The following is a 21520-nucleotide window of genomic DNA, read 5'->3' as shown; positions in this document are numbered from 1 at the left end:
TTCCAGGAAGAAGGATCAGTATGTACAAAAGCCCTTCGGAAACCTGCTGCCCTGAAAGAAGCAAGACAGGCCCATAGAGCTGGGCCCAGAGTGAGGGTGGGAGGGAGGAGGCTGGACCACACAGGGCCTTGGGCTATGCTGGGGATTTGGGTCTTTTTTCCTGAGCAAGAACAAGCAATGAAGGTTTTGAGCAGGGAGTAGGGGAAGAAGGTGGGCAACAGAATCGACTTCCATTGTAAACCATGACTCTGGCTGCAGCTTGGAGAAAAGAGATGAAGAGGGGCCCGGAGGGATACAGGGAACCCAGGTGGGAGGCCACTGCCTTAGTCTAGCCAGACCTAGTGGTGTGAACCAGAGCAGGGCAGTGAGATGGAGAGAAGTGGCCAGGCAGGTTCTAGAGCTTGTGGGGGCAATGCTATCAGAACTTGGGGATGGAGTGGGGGAGATGGGAAGGACAGGGTGAGGCATGATTCCTGGGTCTCCAGTCTGCACAAACAATGGATGGTGGTGAATTCCCTGAGCTAGGGAACCCTAGAGGAGGACCACCGGCTCTGCGGGGGAAGATCATGAGTGGTCTTGGACATACTGAGTTTGCAGTACTTTTGAGACTTCTGGCTGGAGATGTAATATCAACATTTGGATATTAAGGGGCTGGAACTCAGCAGAGAAAAGGGACTGCATCTGTCAATGGGGAGTCATTTGCATGCACACAGTAAATGAAGCCGGAGGTGTGGTCTAGATTACCATTGGATCTAGTGCAGAGAGAAGAGAGGGTGTGGGGGGTACTCTTTGAGATGGGCAGTACTTCCTTGTAGGGTTAATGGGAGGATCACATGAGCTAATCCATGCAAATTGTCTGCAACATAGTCAGTGCTTAATAAATGATAGATGGTATTATAAACTGAAACTGTGTGGTATCTGTTCACAGATAGCAGTTCAAAGTAATGGAAAAGGGAATTCGGAAACAGATCTTGTATATGATAATAATGACAATGACGGATAACATTCTCTGTGAGCTTACTGTTCTAAGTACTTTACATGTATTAACTCATTTAATCCTCATAACAACTCTGAGAGTGGATAATATTTTTACCCTCATTTTACAGATGAGAAAAACAGAGGTACATAAAGGTCAAGTAAACTTGTTCAAAGTCATGAGTGTCTTCATCCCTTTTTCCCACACTGTAGCTAGTAAATGATGAAGGAAGAACTCAAACGTGGGCAGAGGGGTAGAGCAAGATGGAAATGTCCATGCACTGCTGGTGAGAGTGAAAACTGGTACAAATTTTCTGAAAAGCAATCTGTCAGTATGCATCAGGCGTCTTAAAAGTTCTTGCCCAGGGGCGCCTGGGTGGCTCAGTCAGTTACACATCTGCCTTCAGCTCAGATCATGATCCCAGGGTCCTGGGATGGAGTCCTGCATCGGGCTCCTTGCTCAGTGGGGAGCCTGCTTCTCCTTCTGCCTGCCACTCCCCCTGCTATGCTCTCTGTCTCTGTCTCTCTCTCTCTCTCTGACAAATAAATAAAATCTTGAAAAAAAAAAAAAGTTCTGGCCCAGACTCAGGGATTTCCCCCATTGGAATCTCTCCTAAACAATTAGACAGTAGACCAAGATTTATGTGTACAGAGATGTTCACTGTGGCATAATTTATAATAGTGAAAACAGTCTGGATGTCTAAAACTAGAAGAGTCATTAAATGGAACATCACATAGGATGAATCAGTACCTGGTCATTAAGACTGAGGTTTTCAAGGAACGTTGAATGACATGAAAACTTGCTAAAGGTACAATGTTAATGAAGGTATAATGAAAAAGCAGGCTATAAAACAGAATATCTGCTATGATCCTATTATGTTGAAAATATATATAAGAATTATATATATATTAAAGATTTTATTTATTTATTTATTTATTTATTTATTTATTCATCTATTTATTTATAGAGCGTACACAAGCAGGGGGAAGGGCAGAGGCAGAGGGAGAGAGAGAGAGAATCTCAACTAGACTCCATGCTGAGCGTAGAGCCTGACACGGGGCTCGATCTCACGACCCTGAGATCATGATCTGAGCCCAAACCAAGAGTTGGATGCTTCACCGACTAAGCCACCCAGGTTCCCCTACAGTAATATATATTTTTAAAGACTGAAGAAAAATACCAAAATATTGGCAACAGTTGTCTGTCAATTGTGGGATTGAGGATAACGTTTGTTTTCCGGGTGTTCTACAAAGAGCACGATTTTTACTGTTAATAAAAAGGTTTCATGTTAACAAGGACAAAGAAAGAGAATCTTCTTCCTGGTTGCTCACTTCTTTTCCACCTTTCATTTTACCTGTGTGACTTTTAACTAAAACTGATGCCTGAGAAGACTGATGACAGCAGAATCTATAAACTCGGAGCATCCAGAACCTTCTGTTCCTGCAGCCAAGATGGTCTGAGCACTTGTAGCAACCCTGCCATTGGTTGAGGTCAGCTAAGACCTGCAGACGCTAACGCCTCTCTCCACGGTCTAGTGCTTGTTCCTCCGACTCCTGGGCCTGACCTAAGTTGCAGGAGTACAGGGTTGGAAAGAAGTCACCCAAAGGCAAATTCCAGCTCAACGAAAGGAAGAGCTTTCAAACAATAGAGCAATAAGGCAAAGAATAACTCCAGAGGTTGTGAGTTACCCATGACAGACTCAGGATATCATCCATCAGGGAGGTGAACAAAGAGCCTCACCTTGAAGTGGGAGGTTCTTTCCAACACCCAGAGTCTGTGTTTTGACCAGGAGCAGCCTGGGTGACAAGATGCCTGCCTAACGGGCCTTGGACATTTCTAATTTCCCATGCGCCTGCTCACATGCAAGGCTGAGCTCTCAAGAGTTCAGCCAGCAAAGGAAAGGTAGGCAGGCTGCCCTCCTCCAGGGGATGAGAGAGATGAGGTCACAGGGGGCCAGGGACATTTGAGGGACCTGCACCCAAGGAAGGGCATGGCCTCCTGGCCCCAGGGCAGATGAGCCTAGGCAGGCTCCCCTGTACTCTCTGCTCATGCATCTAGAGTCCCAGGGCCTTCCTTCCCCATGGAGGATGTTGTGGCCCCACCACTGCTCGGAGCACATCTGCATGGGCCTTGCCCATCCACAAAGCACTCTGTTCCTTCTAGTCATCAAGCCTCACGGCGACCTAGGTGCTAAGTGGGCATAGCCGTTAACTCTTATCAGAGCATCACAGATAGAGAAACTGAGGCCCGGAAAGGTTAGCTTGCCCAAGGCCACACAGTCAGTGATGGAGCTGAGACTCCAATCTGAGTCTCCTGGTTCCAGAGTCCGAGTCTGCCGTTAGGCCAGGCTGCCTCTTAAAGACCAGTATCTTCATCTTCTCACTGGGCCCTACCAGATGCCTTCCTAAAGTGGCCCAAGGCATGCCCAGACCACCTCTGTGCCTTACAGTGGAGATAGGAAAGGCACAGGGGACAGGCAGCCCCATTGCATGGAGGAGCAAGTTAGGGCCCCAGTGAGTTCCGCTCCTCCGAACCTTTCCCTTTCGCCCACCCACGGCACCCTTGGCCGTGGGAATCGGCTGGGCCCGAGTGAGTCGCATTCCCATCTTGGGCCACAAAACCAGGGCGTTCACAGCTGACAGGCCCCGCTCCTTCAACATGCTAAGGCTTTAAGTGAGGCCTGCGTGCAGTGGGTCTCCACTGTCCTCATTTCCTGCCTAAAGACCTAGATAGAGTGTCTAAATTTTCCTCCGGCTGACAGCTGCCCCAGATTTAGCCTCTCTGATGGATAAGTCTGTCTCTCTCGCTGCCGGCGGCTGTGTCCGTCACTCCATCCCTTCCTCTGGCTTCCTCAATTACCTGTCTTAAGTTGCTGACAACGCACCAGAAGTCTCGCTTCTCAAAATGACAGAACTGTGTGCAGAAAATGCCAGCACTCTCTTGCAGGACCTGGATGACACCAGAGAGACAGGGAGGCCCACACACCACCGGGTGGGAGAAGGCTCAGCGCTGTCATGGTGCCAATCCTCAAATCCATGCAATCCTAATACAAATCCTCAATGGCTTTGGGGTTTTGTTTTTTGTTTGTTTTTTCCTATTGTTGTGAATCGACAAAGTGAGCCTGAAGTCCAGCTGGAAGGGTAAGTGGGCAAGAATATCAGATATAATTTTGGAAGGAGAAAAATGAGGCTGGATTGTCCTACTGGATTAAAATCAAGATGTAATGTGAAATTATAAGAATCAAAAATGCTCACTCACTGAGTCATCCCTCATTTATCAAGCCCTCATCCGGGGCCAGCTGCTGTGCCGGGCCCTGGGAATGTTCTGGCTGCTGCAGGGACATGATGCTTCCTGACCGCAGGGTCCGTCTCAGAGCCCAGTGAAGGGCGGTCGGGAAAGGTGCTTAGCGAGAGAAAAGTCACAGAGGCAGGCACTGAGCCGAGGCTGACGGGCTCAGCCCTATAAGGACAAGGAACAGCAACGGGGCAAAGAGCAGTGGACTGAGTCAGGCTCTCCCGTGTGCACGCGAGCCACTCTGCAGCTTGAGGCCTCAGGCAGCTCATGTGCAGGATGGGCCCATAATTCATAACAAGCTGATCATGATACTAACAAACACAGATATTCACTCAGCACATCCTATGTGCCAAGCAATTTATATGTAATATCTCATTTAATCTTCACAGCATCCTAATAAGATGGGTTCCATCATCTCCATTTTTCACGTAAGAATATTGATGTTCAGAGAGGGTAGGTAACTTGTCCAAGGTTACACAGCTAGAAGTGGGGAAGCTCAAACACAGACATAGGCAGCCCGGCTCCAAGTCTGCACTGCTAAGCACTACCTGACTCTGCCCTTCAGGGGTGCTGATGCCCCTTCGGGACAGGCAAGGCCCAACGCTGCATAGAGATTCCAAATGAAGTGGACTTCAGGGGCTCCCTACCCTCAGACGAGGCCAGGGTCTCCTTTTCCCTACAGGCTGCCCCAGGCTAATGCTTGGCCTTTTTGGAACTTACATTGTGTCACTTAGAGAAGGAAGGAAACCCTGAAATCATCCAGCCCACTCACACTGATGGTGCAGAAGCCCCTCTCTAGATAACAGAGGCCACCCCCGCCTCCTGTGAAGATCACCAGTGACAAGCAGCTCATTGCTTACTGATGTAGCTTATACAATTTGGGGATGGCTTTCTCTAGAACGTGGTCACCTACGTTTTTTACTTTTGTCCCTGGGGATTGGCAAGAAGAAATACAAGTTGGCAAGTCCCAAGCACTGTCACCTCATGGCCTCTCTGCTCTACCTGGCTGACTTTCCAGTGAGTTCTCTGGGTGCTTTGCTCCCTTACATGATTCCTGAATGCCAGAAATACAGGCCACACGCCGTGGCTGCTAAGGGGCGCCCGGAGCGGGAGGTGCTGGGGACGAGCAGCAGTGCTGAGCACCTTGGTGCGCCTACCTCTCTCTGCTCCCTCTGAAGGCAGAGTTCTTCCGTCTCCTCCATCAGTTTGTCTGCAAAGCAAGCACGCACCCTCTCACAGAAAGCTCGCTCCAGCTCCGGCCTGGAGGGGGCAAGTGCCTTCCAGGAACCTCCTTCACGCCCGGGATCTCCCAGAGAAACGGTCAGCCCTGCCATGCCCAGGCCGGCCAGAGGGCTGAGCCAGCTCCTGGGGCTGGAAGCTGCTGTGCCGTCCTCAGCTGCCGCCCTCCTTTCTGCTTGCTTTGTGCATTCACAAGACAAGGATGGCCTCATCTTCAGAAGCTCAGGTAGGTGTCTGCACCCTAGAAGTGCTGTTAATTGTGCTGCTCCCCAGACCACTGCCCCTCTGCACTAGTGTCTGGTGGGTGGGGGAGGGCAGGTCCTGGGGGGACAGGCAGAACGGAACCAGTGCTGAGGCCCCAAGTGTCTAAGGAGGTGGCAGGGGAGAGGAGCCGAGGTAAAGGATCAAACTCCCAGTCTCACCTTCTTTCCCAACAGAGCATGCTTGCCCGCCAGTCAGGGGCATAGGGTCAGGTGTAAAGCGGGCTGGCAGGTGGGAGTTATTAGGGGCAAATCCAGGACCTGGGGACCCAGGGCAGGATAATATCAACTCCGTTTATGGGGCCCATACTGTGTGCCGGACGCAAGGGCTTTCAGGCATGTTCTCATTTCCCCTGACCCCCCTGCCACCTCTAAACGCTAGGGACTATTCTCGTCTCCATTTTAAGGCTGAGGACATCGAGGCTTACCGGGGCTACACTTCCTGGAGACACACAGCTGACAGACAAGTGGCAAAGCTGTGGCCAGAGCCCAGGCTCCCGGCCACCAGGTCCCCCTGCCTTCTGTCATGCCGGCCAAAAGGACACAGGTTACACAGTCAAAGCCTCTAGGCTTCGGGCTGGTCTCTGGCTCCCTGTAGCCCGCCAAGCCCCATCCCAGATTCTCCCCTTCCTGGGCCGTCCGCCAAGCCCCGGCTCTAACCCTTGGCCCCGAAGGGCTTGCTACCTAGGGAGCCTCAGCTTCCAGTCCATCCCTCTAGCCAACCTAAATACTCCTGCTTTTCCTTGGCCAGCTGCAGCCCCTGGGCCTCCAGGCTTTTGATCATGGCTTCTCCCAGCTGGGCATTCTTCCAAGTCCTGGGGAGGGCGGGCAGATGGGACAGAGAAGAGAAGAAGAAAGAAACACAAAATTGTTACAACAGAAGAGTGGTGGAGAAGGAGACTGCGCATGGTTTGTGCTCGCCCATCCTGTCTCGTCCAGAATCCCAGCCCCATTCACTCCGGCACCCTTGGCTCTGGGTGTGCCACCAGCATCGATCGGTTACAGTCCCTGGAGGCTGGCCCGGGCTGCAAAGTGGGCCACGGCGGACGGGGCCAGCAGCACTTGTGGAGCAGGGAAGAGATTGCTTCCCAGGCTGCCTTCCACACCACTGTAGGCCACTCCTGGGCACAAGGCCTGGTGGCCGCGCGCTCACTATTATTTGTTGAACTGAAAGCATGACCCAACTTGAACAGGCAGATGCCAGGACAGGGGTTTACGTATAAACAGACCGTGCTGGGCTGGCGGTTTCCATGAGCTGGACTCTGATTTACAAAGCACCAGCTCCTGTCTGCGCTAGGATTCACTGTGGGCCTGGGGAAGTGAGATGGGTGTCGGGAGGCAGCCGAATCCCCCTAGCAATGCTGGATTTGCTCCCAAGAGTTAGAGACAAGTGGTGTCCACGTCTGCCACCTGTGACTCCAGACAGGCCAAGCTCGCTGTGCTCAAAGCCCACTTAGCAGACCCCTCACAGATGCTCTAAATCTGGCCTGGCCTTTCTTCCCCACCCTAACCAACGTCCACAGCGCTGTTTTCAAGGAGGCCCAGCCATTTTTCTCCCCACCCTGCCCTTTCTTGGTGTCCTCAGTGCCCACCAGGATCCCAGCAGAGCGGCAAGGAGATCAGGGTGAACCCAGCCCATGACCATTCCCTCTCTGGACCTGCCCCCCCGCCTCTGAGCACTTACACCTTCCCGGATTCCTGCAGCATCTCCAGCCACTGGGTCTGCTCAAACTCGGACTCGGCAGCCAGCAAGATGTTGCCCTGCCAGGAAGAAGAGTCCCAGGTGTTCCTGAGAGGAGGCCACTCCCGGGATGTCAGAGGCCGTCCACAGGGCCCTCCAGGCCCAGCTCTGCTCCTCCATCACACATCCCTAGGACACTGAACCCTCCCAAGCCAGGCCGCTGGAGGGGCTGCCCCCAGGGAGCCTGGAGGTCCCCCAGAGAGGCTGGTCTGCCCTGCCGAGTCCAGGCTGAGGGGAGAGCTTTACTCACATGGAAGTCCTGGTGGGAGATTTTCATGGCATAGGGCATGCTGGGTTCTTCCTTGGCCTCCACCAGGCAGCCTCCCAGGGGGATGACGCCCTGGGAAAAAACCAGAACAGGCAGCCCCCACCCCGCCCAGGTCACTCAAGGCCTCTGGGAGCCCTCAGCCAAAGCCAGGTCCTGCCAAGGGCCTCAAGCTGGGAGCCAGACCAGAACCAACTCCCAGAAGGAAGAGGAAGGGCTGGGGCAGGCTCTGGGGCACAGGAGGGTGGGGGCCCAGCCCAGGAGAGGCAGGGAGTCTTGTGTCCCAGGAAAGATTTGTTCTCCAGACTCTCTGCTAGACCAGAGCAAGAAAAGACACGGTCTTCTACCCTTACAGGATACCCTCCCCCGTTGTCCCCATGAGGCCCTCCCCACTGTGGCCCTGAGGGGAGGCTGCCTCACCTTAGGATGTATATTGAAGTATTTATTGCTTTCAAAGTTCTTTTTTTCGCTCTCAGAGTAGTAAAGAAGAAAGCTCTCTTTGATGATGAAAAACCTAGAGTGGGTGGTGGGGAAGAAGGGGCAACCAGGAGGGAAGGGGTGAGGTTTCTTGGGACAATAAGAAGGCCTTGGAGGTCCTGCACTCACATGGAGAGCCCATGGGGACACCAGCTCATGACTCATCCTCACCAGCTCACATTCCCCATCTGGGCAAAGACCTCAGCTGGACAGCCACCTGCTGCCTTAGGCAGCCTGACCCTCGTGCTGGTGGGCAGCGGAAGTGGGAAGCCCACGACGGGCCTCCGGGTCTGGCCAACTCCATCCTGCCACACGGGCACCCTCAGCACAGGAGGGCACCTGTAGTCCTTCCCCTCTAGTATCTTCACCCCCTTGAGCCATAGCTCCAGTCCCGTAGGGTCTACCGCAGGAGCGGGGTGGGGCGGGTGGGGGAGGAGGGAAGGAAGAAAGTTTTCCTCATTTCTGCCTCTCAGCCTCTCTGCTCTAGAAGAACACAGAGCCTAGGGAGGACTCCCTCCTCACTAAGAGACTGTGCAAGATTCCAAGATGGGTCTTCTGACAAGCAATCATGAAACTGGCAATTGGATGGAATGTGGCTACCAGGCTGGTGAGGCCAGGCCCGCCGCCTACATGTGACACCTGCATTCCCTTTTGTCTGAGAGCTCCATGGCCTCCTTCTGGGACCACGTCGAACTCAGGATTCCTGGGACCTTGATGCTTCCTGGTTGTTGTGCAGCCAACCGCCTGGTGCCAACATGCGGAGCCCTTGGACCCACTCCGGGGACTCTCATAGGACTAATGATTGGAGCCGACCAGAATAGGACACCAAGTACCCTCCAGGACAAGATCCAACCAGGCCTCAAAGCCCTGAGGCTCAGGGACACCCAGAATGGCTGGCTTCTCGCTCCCAGGGCCCAGGATCGGGGGAGCTGGAAGCAGTGGGTGCTGGAGCCCGGCTCAGGTAGGCTGGCGACTGTGGGCCGTGTGACTCTCCCCTCTGCTCTGCGTTCGGTAGCATCGTGTTGGTAGCTTGATACAAGTCACAGTGGGAGCACTTACACCCTGAAAACCATCAAATGCTACAAACAGGGCTCCACCCAACACTCCCCCCCCCCCCCCAAGAGAGCCGATTGTTAGCCATTTACCAGCGCACTACTGGTTGGAAGCCCACTCTTGTGAGGGTTTCAAAAAATTGCTGGGGCCACCATGAAGTCAATGACTCTCTGAAGAGCCACCAGCCCCATGATCTTTCCTCAGGCCACAGCTGCGGGGGAGAGTCCCCGGGACTGCCCACAACTGCCACCTCACCTCCCCCAGGAAAGAGAAGCTCAGCTTTGTCCTGTGGTGTGAGCCCCAGGCCAACCCTTGTGCTTTATTTGCACTGACCCTCTTGGCCCAGCCGGATACCGAATGGAGCTGTGGACATCCTGCTAATGCCCTCCTCCCCCAGGCCTCTCTGCCCCTGAGGGAGGAAAGGACACTTAAATACCACTCTCTGCAGAGATGCAGGGACATTCTGGGCCCTCCAGCACCTGACCCCTTCCCATCTTCTCGGCTTTCCCACCGCTCCTGCCCTGCAGCCTCTCTGTCCGAGCCAACACTGACCTCACCACCCCCCCCACTACATTTTGCACAGTCCTGCAAAGGAGGTTGTGCAGTCCTCCCTGAAAAGCCCTGCCTGTTGCATTTCATCTGGCTGCACCCTTCCTTGGTGACCAGCCCAGCCCACAGTGCCATCCGAGCTCCTCCTGCCCTTGCTGACTGGGCCGTGCGCTTGGCACTTAGCACCAATATGCCCATGTGTTCATCTTGTCCTGAGGGGATGCTGGGCTCCTGGGGGGCAGGCCCCTGCCCTCTCTGATCCACAGGCCAAGGGAGATGTCCCCTGCCCGTTTTAAAGAAACTTTGCAGAGTAGTTAAGAACACAGGCTTTGGCCACACGATCACACTGAGCTAGTACCCGGGCCTGGAATCGGGCCGCAACCTGAGCCACGCCTGCCGCCTGCCACCACCTCTGGACCATGGACCCCCGCAAAGTGAGCGAGCTTCGGGCCTTCGTGAAAATATGTAAGCAGGATCCGAGCGTTCTGCACACCGAGGAAATGCGCTTCCTATGGGAGTGGGTGGAGAGCACTGGGGGTAAAATACCACCTGCCACTCATAAAACTAAATCAGAAGACAATATCAAGGAAGAAAAAACAGATAGATAGTAAGAAGGCGGAGGAAAACATAAAGACAGACGAATAATCAAGTGAGGAACGTGATCTAGAAATTGACAATGAAGGTGTGATTGAACCAGATACTGATGCCCCTCAAGAAATGGGAGATGAAAATGTAGAGATAACCAAGGAAATGATGGATCAGGCAAATGATAAAAAAGTGGCTGTCATTGATGCCCTAAATGATGGTGAACTAAAAAGCCCCCTTGACGTGTTCACAGATGCCATCAAACTGAATCCTCGCTTGGCCAGTCTGTCTGCCAAGAGAGCCAGTGTCTTCATCAAATTACAGAAGCCAAATGCTGCCATTCGAGACTGTGACAGAACTATTGAAATAAATCCTGATTCAGCTCAGCCTTATAAGTGGCGAGGGAAAGCACACAGACTTCTGGGCCGTTGGGAAGAAGCAGCACATGATCTTGCCCTTGCTTGTAAACTGGATTACGATGAAGATGCTAGTGCAGTGCTGAAAGAAGTTCAACCGAGGGCCCAGAAAATTGCTGAACATCAGAGAAAGTATGAGCAAAAACGTGAAGAGCGAGAGATCAAAGAAAGAATAGAAAGGGTTGGGCGCCTGGGTGGCTCAGTCGGTTAAGCGTCTGCCTTCAGCTCAGGTCATGATCCCAGGGTCCTGGGATCGAGCCCCACATCGGGCTCCCTGATCGGCGGGAAGTCTGCTTCTCCCTTTCCCACTCCCCCTGCTTGTGTTCCCTCTTTCTCTGTTGAAAAATAAATAAAATCTTTAAAAAAAGAAAAAAAAAGGGTTAAGAAGGCTCGGGAAGAACATGAGAGAGCCCAAAGGGAGGAAGAAGCCAGATGACAATCAGGAGCTCAGTATGGCTCTTTCCCAGGTGGCTTTCCTGGGGGAATGCCTGGTAATTTTCCTGGAGGAATGCCTGGAATGGCAGGGGGGATGCCTGGAATGGCAGGAATGCCTGGGCTCAATGAAATTCTTAGTGATCCAGAGGTTCTCGCAGCCATGCAGGATCCAGAAGTTAGGGTGGCCTTCCAGGATGTGGCCCAGAACCCAGCGAATATGTCAAAATATCAGAGCAACCCAAAGGTTATGAATCTCATCAGTAAATTGTCAGCCAAATTTGGAGGTCAAGCATAATGCCCTTCTGACAAATAAAGCCCTTGCTGAAGGAAAAGCAACGATACCTAATGGATGTCACAATAATACAAACCAGTGTACCTCTGACCTTCTCATGAAGAAAGCTGGGGTGCTGTGAAGAGAATCCCTATGCCTCTGCCCCACATGCAACTGGAACATTCTATAGTGGTTTGCCATTAGGGTATTCATTCAGATAATGTTTTCCTACTAGGAATTACAAACTTTAAACACTTTTTAAACCTTAAAAATATTTAAAAACATATTAAAAGGGTGTGTTAGTCCCTACATTTTTCTTTACTAATCATTTCAGTTTTTTTCCTTTAGATTAATTGGGCAAGGAAGATACTTCAGTGTGGAAGATTTATTGCTCAGTTTGAGTGAAATAAAGGTTTATTAGTGGGAGGCAAATATAGGAAAAAAAAAAAAAAACACAGGCTTTGACATCAGATAGACCTGCCATTTTCCAGCTGGGGGACTGTAGCTCACCTCTCTGAGCATCAGTTTATTTACCTGTAGAATGGGGATGATAACACCTACCTCAGAACAGTTGAACAGTTTAAGAGGCTATTTACCCTGTCTCTGGTATTTTGTTATGGGAGCCTAACAAAGACAAATAGCTTCTTGCATTTCTGACACTTCTGGAGTCCCCTCCACACTGAGGGTAAAGCATTGTGCCAGGGACTTAGTTGGGGAGGAGAGGTAACAGGCAGATGATCACTGGACACAATGAGCAGGGAGACAACAGGGGCCCTGGAGTCGAACAATCCCCACCCCTCAAGCCATGGTCTCAGGCAAGCTCCCAGCCTTGCTGAGCCTCCCTTTCAAATCTTCTCTATAAAATGACGGGTGCAAATATCTGTCTCTTGGGGCTGCTGTGAAGATTCATTGCTGAGCTCCTGTTGTGTACCAGGCACTGTTCTCGGTGCTAGGGAGAGAACGGTGGGCAAGAGAGACACATATTCCCGTCCCCATAGAGCTTATACTTGAGTGAGTGTGTGGCATGGCGAGGCGGACAGTAAATAAATAAGATTTATTTATTACCAGATGCTAATAAATGCTAGGGGGAAAATAAAGCAGGATAAGTAAGGGGGGGCGGGGGGGGGGTTGCTATTAAACACGGTGGTCAGGGAGAGCCTGATTATGAAGGTGACATTTGAGAAGATGCTCCCGGCACAGGAGCCCCAGGGGCAAAGGCCCTGAGAAGCGTGCCGGGCTCTGGAAGGAACTGCGAGGCTTGCAGCATCGCTGCAGCAGGACCCGATAATAGGGCACATGAAGGGCTGACACACCATGCATGCCAAGCCCAACCTCGTCCCAGCGGTGCTCAGCTGGGTTTGGGGGGGGGGAGTGAAGGTCAAGGGAGAGGAGCCTGAACCTGGGAGCATGAACCTGGAGGAGGAGGGCGACTCCCCAGCTGGCACGGATGAGTACTGCCCAAAAAAGGGCACATTTGGCCAGCACACTTCCAGGTCCCAAGGAGCCACCTTTACTCATAAACCTGTCTCAGTGACAGCCCCCTGCTCCAGCTGATGATGCTCAGCCTCCTCTCAGCAGGTGGGGGCCCAGGACCTGAGTGCCCCTGCACAGAAGGACACTTCTTCCTGTCCCTTTCTTCAAAATCTCCTTGCTCCCTGACACTCTCATTCTGACTGCAAGCCAGGGGCATCTCCTTCTGTGCCCTGCGGAGTTGGCGGGCTATGCCAGGGCTGGAGACGATCCCCATTATTTAGCTGTTCTCATGTGTTGGCTCCCCTGCTGAGTGTTGTAAGTGTACCCGAGTATTTGATCGATGTCACAATCCTGGAAGGCAGGACTTTTGTTCCCACTTTACGGATGAGGAAACTGAGGCCTAGAGGTGAAATAACGTGTGCAAAGTCACACAGCTAGGGCAGAGGTGGGGCTGGGATTGGAACCCGCAGACCACAGTCCCTGCTCTTACTTCCCACACCACCCCGCCTTCGGAGCCGCTTCCATTCATGCCAGCATCGGGCAGGGAACCACCAGGCCAGAGGCAGGAGGCACCGAGGCTGGGGAGCCACAGGTCAGAGCTCTGCCACTTACCAGCTGTGTGGCCAGGGCAAGTCACCTGATCTCTCCAGGCCTCAGGTCCAAGTGTGACTGAGGACAATAATAGTAGCTACATCTCTTAGGGTTGTTGGGATGAGTAAATGAGTTTGTTCACATAAAGACGTAGCATATTGTGACACATGGTAAATATTCAATAAACGCTTACTTTTATTACTGCTGTTATATTTATTATGATCAGGTTCAGTGTCTGCGGCAGCCTGCCCTAGCCTCCGTTCCCATTGGCCCTCTCCTAGCTCCTACTGGCAGCAGGCCTGGGCTCCAGCCCAGCCGGCCAGCCCCTGTCCTCCAAGCACCAGGCACCTCCCTCCTGTCTGAAGCCCACCCTTCCATCCCGGGCCAACTTCAGGCCTGGGAGGAGCTTTGTAGCCCCAGGCCTCTCATCATCAGCCCCACTAGTCACCCCACTAGGCCGGGGAGGGGGCAGCCCAGAGCATGTGGGTGAGGGGAGGGGTCTGTTAAGGCCACGGCCTCCTCTCTCAGGCCTAAAGGATGGTATTCTGCACGTCCAGCTGAAGGAGCATTTGCAAGGTGCCAGGACGCTCACTTTGGTAAGTGTTTCATTGGCATTATCTTTATAAATCTCTCACAGTGACTCTAAGAGATGGAGGTATGTGTGGTTCTGGATCCTCGTGAGTTAACGGAGGCACACGGAGATTAAGAAGCGAGTGAGTGGCGGACTTGGAAGTCGGCTCGGTCCGCTGACACAGCTCACGTTCTCGACTGCTGTGCTCTGTGATGCCCAGTCCTCCTCATCACTACGCCTGACCATCGTGGTCCCTCCTGGTCCCTCCTGCCCTGCAATGACTGTTTGTCTTCCTAGTACTCATCCCGGCAGAGTGACGGCAAGCTCCCGGTCAGCTCAGGTCAGGGAGCATTAAGGAATCACCAGGTATGTCCAAGTCCTCAGTGCGGCTCTGGGGCTTGATGACTCCCTGCCCTCGAGGAGCTTAGAGGCAGATACAGGAGAGATGGGGTAGAAATCAATCCTTTAAAAAATAGTTAATGCTTATCGAGCTTCTCCTTTGTGCCAGGCAACATCATTACGTGCGTTAACTCGCTCCTCACGTGATCAAGGTGAGGTACCTGGAGTGCCGAGAAGTTAAGTAATATGCCCTAGCTCACACAGCTGGTAGGAGGGGGAGCTGGGATGATTAGAAAGCACCAGGTGTCCTGTACATTGCAAATACCGGCGTATCCTGGAACACTGTACAGCACGCGGCTAAAGGCTGACGCTGCAAGTTTTATGAGGTACGAGAAGAGTGAGGACCGGGAGGAGTGATGGTTTAGGTGTCCAGCCAAGGGGATTCTCTGAGAGGAGGTGACAACTGAGCAGGATTTTGAAGGATGAATAATAGTATCTCAGGAATCTGGGAGCAAGCCAAAGGGGAAGATGCGTTCCAGACAGAAGGAATAGCACATGTAAAGAATCATGTGTTCAAGGTTATCAAAACATGTCTGATATTACCGGCAGAGGAGTGGAGAAAAGGGATGGGCAGTGGTGTGGGGGAGGGGCGGTAGGGGGCGAGTGAAGGTCAAAGAGAGAAGCAGGGACCAGAGCAGGGTGAGGCTGCTTCTTGCTGATGAGCGCAGCTGCCGGCTTAGGTGACGGGGTGGACACCGCTGCCATCCAACACGAACAAGGGAACTCGGGAGGGGTTTCCTAAGCTTTGCCTCCACCTTTTACTCCCCTCCTTGGTGCTCTAAATGCAACGAGGCTCGGCCAGAGCCTGATGGCCAGCACTGGCCTCATGATCAATCCCGCTGGAATCGAGAGAACAGGCAGCATGCTTAGACCCACAGGTACCTTCGAAGTTGGGCAGGTCCTGTTTAAGAAAGGGATCCACTCTGCTGAGCTCCTTACTCTCTGGAGAGGCAAAAGCCAAGTTTGGGAGTCGGGGTCAGAAAGGGCCTTGGAGCACGGAGCGAGAGAAAGTTGGAGTCAGGGGAAATTCGCCGTGGGGAGGAGGGTTGATGGGAGAGTGCAGAGGAGAGAGAAGATGTGCAAGTCTGCGTCCTACAGTGTCAAGAGCCAGTGGTGAACAATCCCGTCTCCGGGGATGGCAAGACGGGGTATCTGGAAGGCTTGGGAAAACAGGAGCCAGCATTCAATGAGGCAGTGTTCACACTTCTGTGATTTAAATGCCTCTTCCGCCATTTTCATTGCCAAACCTTCTCTTCAGCATAGCCTACTAGACTCACAAATACCTTGTGTGAGAGGCGGGTGTGTCCCTGTGGTGGTGGGGAAGGGGGGCCGGGGAGACGGAGGGATGAGCTGAGTTCTTGCAACGAGGACCACCTACAGCGGACAGCACAGTAATCCATAAACAAGGAAACAAGTTTTCAGAGCCTCTTGAGGATTACCAGAAGCCCTGGTGCAGGTTTGAATTTCCTCAGGACGTGGGATTACACCTTGGGTCAGTTATAACTTACTCTCGAGAGGGCAGCGAGAACCCAGTGGACAGATGAGCTCCCCACGGGTTACACTTCCCAGGAAGGCAGATAGCCAGCCTGGCCACCCCTTCTTCCCCAGGCACAAGCTTCCAGAATAGGACCAGCACCCCTTCTCCCTTCTCCCTGGGCCTCTCAGGCACTGAGAACAGGTGTGTGGGGTTTGGGGCCAGGTAAATCCTAGAGCCGGGGAAGGGCAGCTTGTCAGAAGTGTCCTTTTTTCAGAAGTGACAGAAGGAAGGTAGAAATGACACAGCCCCCAGTGTATGTCCCTTTCTGTTCATGCCGGGTGGCCTGGTAGGCTCAGGGGATGCTCATCCTGGCCTATGTGTGGTGTTAGGTCTGACGTGCGAGGTCAGCAGGAATCCTAGCTGTGAAGGGCACTCCCGATGACAAGCTGGAGTTTATGTAGACATCATCAAGTCCGAGGGACTTTTTACAAATGGTAGTGCAATTCTTCAAGCCACACAGTAAAGACAAGGTTAATATGTAAAACAGAGCAGAGTGCAGAGGCACTGGGTGAAGTGGGTAGAGCCTGAGAGCCCCACTCCGTTGTGGTACAGTCAAGAAACCTCTAGAGTCCTCCATGAGACCCAGCTGAAGAACCACAGTGCGATCCACCTCCATTTTGGCGGCCAGGGAGGTGCGATGCTGCCGGCCTCGGCCTGGCGCACGCAGCTGGTCCCGGCGCTCAGCGCCTGCCTCCGAGCCTAGCTTTGCTTTCCCGCATGGCCAGAGCCACTCTCAAAGGAAGCTGCTCTGTTATTTCCAAGGCCCGAACTGCCTGCTTGTGTCCTGCTTGAGGTCTGACCCCTATTCCTGTGAGACTCATTTTCAAACAGGACGTCAACAGCCATGAGGGCCAGCTCCTGGGCTTGGGGGGGTGAGGGAAGTATGGCTTGTTCGTGTTGTTAACTCACTGCACTTCAGAAGGCTTAGTTGCCGTGAATCATCATATTCCTGCAGTGAAGCCTGAATTAATGAGCGTTATTTCATTGTTTGGCTGTGAGATTATGCCCATCCCCTTAACCTAAGGACTCAGGGCAACCTTGATGCCACCACCTCAAAAGGGGCAGGGGGAACGAACAGAAGGATCTGGGGAGCTCCCTCAGCTGCCACCTGGCCCCTCCCAGCACACTGTCCCGCTGGAAGAAGTCTGAAGAACACAAGTTGATGGTAAGGAGAAGAGTCTGCAGGCACCTTCCAGCTGGGATGAAACAGGCAGTTATGCTCCAGCTGTGCAGAGTTCTGTGTAAGCCAGAAAGTGACACAAATCCCAGGGTCACAAGAGGCTGAGCCTGGTGTGTGGAGGTGACATGCTAGGCTCTTCCCCTCAGCCCTGGGGGACAGCTCGGTGTTGCGATGTCATCTCTGTGAAACAGTACTCGGGGCCACAGATGAAACTCCCAGACCCAAATCCCTGTGGGAAGAAAGTCTCCGAAGATCTTTTTGGTCTGGTGACCACAGATTGATCTTTCCACACCTGGGCAGGATGCCCTGAGATCTGGGAAGTGGGGCTACCATCTCACGGTTCCCCTGGCACTTAGTGGACACTGAATCTTAGCTCCCTGAGGCATGGCCCCACTGGGCAGCTTACATGGGGGGAAGGAGGGCCCAGGAGGAGTGTAGAAGGCTTGGGAAGCAGCAGGAATTGGCTGGGCCCTCCTCATCAGGGGCTCCAGCCTCCGCCTTTGTTCAGAAAGGTCTGGGAGAGGGATTAGAGGCTGGGGAGAGGATTGAACCCTGGGAGAGCTGGCCTGCCTGTGGGACCAGCCCTGCGGCAACTGACCCTGGCTGAGGCTGAGGTGCTCTCGGCGCCTTTCCTCCTTGTCTCTAGGCTGCTGGGTCTTTGCCAACAGCCTCTGCATCTCCACTGCTCACGGACGAGGGAGGACTGAGTCAGCAGCCCTACCCTCTAGACACCTCTCCCAGGTTCTCTTCTCTCTTCTAAGTAATGTTTTGATTCCTTTCCCTTTTGGTCGCCCATGGGGAGAAAGTGGATCGTTTCGCTCGAGGGCATCTTCCCACCCCAGGAAGGGCAGGGCTGCTTGGGTGGTATGGTTTGGAGGCACATGCCCTGAGATGGGTCCTGAGCAGAAGAGGTTCCATCCTGCCCATCCGTTATTGATGGGGCGTGCGAGCTTTTCCAGCGCCGCGCCCCCCCCCCCCCGCTGCCCCAGCCAGGGCATGGATCGCTCTGCGGAGGCAGGCCTAGGCTGCCCCGTCCCCAAGCCTTCCTGTGGCCGCTAATTAGCTGAAGTCCAGACTCCATTTCACAAATGGGGAACTGGGGCCCAGGGGGCCCTGCCAGGAAGCAAGAGGGGGCTAAGCTTAGCATCATGCCTTCCCCACCCCCAAATGGTGGGTGGGCTGTTAGTTATTTCCTGAACCCCAGGGGAGGGGGACTCTTTGTAAGGTGGCAGCTCCAGAATTCCTATAAAAGAAGGGAACAGAGGTGACAATCTCCTCAGAAGGAGGCTGGAGGACTTGACCTGAAGCTGTATTTGCAGAGCGCACACTGTTCTGAATGAGATTGGATGGTTTTTGGAGTGGCTGTGGGGGCTGCTGATGGAGAGTATGGGGTGGGGGGGGAGCTAAAGCCTCCCAGCCTCTGTTGGCTCCCCCATTGTGCTTTGAGCCGGGAGCCTTTGCCCCTGACACTTCACAGCCCTGAAATCACCTGTGGGTACAGGGCCCGGGGCCCCACCACTGTAGGTAAGGGGCCCTAGGTGATAGACCCTGGGGTTCACAGGCCCCTAGTATTTACTAGGGATGTGGTCAGGTGCAAGTGGCTGGCAAGAAGAGTCCTGGAGGACAAGACCCAGACTCAGGCCGAGGACGGCAGGCAGCCAGACCCAGTGGGGCGGGAGCAGTGGCTGCCTGGAGCAGCTGAGGCAGCAGAGAGGGGCGTGGGGGCACTGTGCTAATGGTACTTGAATTTACAAGCAGCCTTCCCCCTCCCCTCCGCCACCAGGGTGCCCTGCTAGAGACCAGGCTCCTCCTGCCCTCAGGAACTGCATCTTAGACAGCCAACCCTGGAAGCCCCTCGCAAGATGCCCTCCACGCTGCCCTAGGCCTCCATTTAGGGGATGAGAGAGAAGTTTAACTTTGGAGGAATGCAAGAAACCTATAGCCCATTCAATCCCAGAGAGAAACCTGGCAGAACCAACAAAGGTAGGTGGAACCAGCTCCGTAAACCGTGAAACACCCTCCATGGATCCTTTTGTTCTATGGTCTTGTAGAAATATTAAATTATTCATCAAAATAGAACATCAGAACCCACCACTGCCACATCTCTGTGATCTGTGGTCCTGGAAGTATCTGAGGCCCTGCTCCAGGACAGACGCAGAGTGGGATGGGAAAGAGCATTTAGACACACTCCTCGTTTCCTGGCAGGGTCACACCTTCAGGGAGAGGCTGGGTCAGGGTCTGAGCTCTATCGACCATTCTAATAGCAAATCTCAGAACTGAGATTGGCTTGAGGGTGGAAACTGTCCAGAAGATGATCCATTGCTCCTGCAGCCAGCACAGGGAGCTTCCTGCAAGCTCAGGGCTGTGAGCCATTCCTCCAATACCTTCCTCCAGTAAGAAGCCCCTTCCTCCAGTACCTTCTGGGCCCCTTTATAAGTGGAAAGTGGCTGCTGCCTGACATCTGGGGAGTCCCCTCTCAGTTGGGGACAGGGAAACTGGCACTGAAAGCCAGGGCTGGGGCTGCTCTGACCCTCTTCAGCACCCCTTCCTACAAATCAATCCCTGGGACAGGACCCATCCATTCCCTCCCCTGCCCCCTCAGCCTCCCCCCATCTCCGCCCCAGCTCAGTCTCTCCTCTCAGGCTTCTGTGCCAGAAGCACTGGAGACTCTTCCCTAAGGCTCAGATTCTTTAAAAATTAGTTCGAGGGACAGTTGGAGGGGTTGCCAACATTATTCCACCAGGGGCGGGCACAGACCCTTCCTGACCCTTCCTCCCTCTCCTGGCCTGAGTCAGAAGCGCCCCGGCGGAGCTAGCACAGGGTGAAGTGGGGGAGACGGGTAGGACACAGGAGACCCCCCCCCCCACCTCTAAGCCCGACCCTTGATGCCTGGGAGAGGGCGGCTTGTGGAGATGTTGGAATTGTCCACGGGGCTCCCTCTGCCCGGCAGTCTGGCCCAACCTGACCCAGATGGCGCTTACCACGGTCATGACCTCTTCGGCCCACACCCTACCTCCCCACTCGGACTTAGATGCAATCCATAGAGACTTCCCCACCGCCCCCGGGCCAGTGGTACCACCCCAGCTGGACCAGCGCTCCGACAGAGATAGCCCGGGCCCCGGCTGACATCCACATCTTCCAGGGAGAGCCACGGTAGAGTGAAATAGGGCGAGCCCAAGGTCACAAAGGAAGTCAGAGGCAGGACGGTAAGATAGAGGATGGTACGGGGTTCTTAGGCCCTGGGCTCCCTCCCCAGGCGGTCGTCACCCGGCGCGGGAGGCGCACTCACCGCCGGGACCACTTGGCGGACGGCCTCCCGAAGGGCCGCTTCCACAGCACACCGTAGAGCTGCACTTTGGTGCTGATGTCCAGCGCGTCCGAGTCAGCCTGCTCCAGGGACGGCGAGGGCGACACCGAGTTGGACTTGGACATGAACATCCTGCCTCGGCGGGGCTGCCCCGGGCCGGGCCCACCCACTCCCCGGGGCCGGCACAGACGCGGGGCTCCGGGCGAGGGCGGGCGCGCGGCGGAAGGCTGCGGGGAGGCGCCGTCGGGGCGCGTTCCAGCTCGCAGAGACGCGGAGCTGCCCGGGCCGGGACCCGCTGCCCGAAAGCGCGCGGGGCGGGGAGCGCGGCGCCGAGGGGACGCGGGGCGCGCAGCCCGCGGCTGGGACTCGCGGTTGGGGCGGGCCCGGCGGGAACTCCGCGGGGAGGGCGGCTCAGCCTCCAGCCGGCAGCATCTCCCCCAGCTCCCCGCGACAGCCCCAATTCTGGTGGCCCCGATTGGCTGGGAGGGGCAGGTGAGCTAGCTGGAGGCCGTCCGCGAGCGCCAATCAGTGCGGGCGCCGGCTCGGAGGGCCGGGCTCCGTGCGCGCGGAAGGTCTCGGCGGGTCGCTCGGCCCGGGAAGCGGCCGCAGCATTTCCCCACCCCCACCCCTGGGGCCCCGCTCTACCCCGCACCCCCGCACCCCCACCCCCGCTTCCCTCTGGCGTGCGGGCAGGGCCTGCCCCGAGACTGGGAACTCGTGTGCTTTGTGAGGGGCTTGGAGTCCCTCCTGCAGACACCGACTCGAGCTGGGTAGAGGAGAGCAAGGAGCGAGGGTTTGGTGTCACACAGGGGCTTGGAACCCCAACTGAGTCCTCAGGCAGCTCCGAGGAGCTGCGGAGAGCCCTGCTCCTCTCACCTGTAAAGCGGAATGCCAGTGCCTC

At 54.5% G+C, this 21520-nt stretch overlaps 1 protein-coding gene and 1 pseudogene across 2 annotated transcripts in view; one reads left to right on the top strand and one right to left on the bottom strand.

Annotated features, from left to right (window-relative positions):
* Window positions 1-20843, bottom strand: part of PLEKHD1 (pleckstrin homology and coiled-coil domain containing D1) — a 30696-nt gene extending 9853 nt beyond the window's left edge. The window contains exons 1-6 of one of the 2 annotated variants that reach the window (XM_036107235.2): window positions 20602-20843; window positions 8196-8289; window positions 7761-7850; window positions 7454-7530; window positions 6493-6584; window positions 5428-5480 (exon numbers count right to left, since the gene is read on the bottom strand). In XM_036107235.2, the coding sequence (XP_035963128.2) occupies window positions 5428-5480; window positions 6493-6584; window positions 7454-7530; window positions 7761-7850; window positions 8196-8289; window positions 20602-20750 (555 nt within the window). In that variant the 5' untranslated portion in view covers window positions 20751-20843. The remainder of the gene's footprint in view (window positions 1-5427; window positions 5481-6492; window positions 6585-7453; window positions 7531-7760; window positions 7851-8195; window positions 8290-20601) is intronic. The other variant, XM_078053845.1, reaches the window with a different exon arrangement.
* Window positions 10270-11585, top strand: LOC118545148 (hsc70-interacting protein-like; annotated as a pseudogene).
* Window positions 20844-21520: the final 677 nt, after the last annotated feature.

The sequence above is a fragment of the Halichoerus grypus genome, chromosome 8 (assembly GCF_964656455.1).
Source record: "Halichoerus grypus chromosome 8, mHalGry1.hap1.1, whole genome shotgun sequence".
NCBI classification, from domain to species: Eukaryota; Metazoa; Chordata; class Mammalia; order Carnivora; family Phocidae; genus Halichoerus; species Halichoerus grypus.
This window is presented reverse-complemented; position numbering and strand designations above follow the sequence as displayed.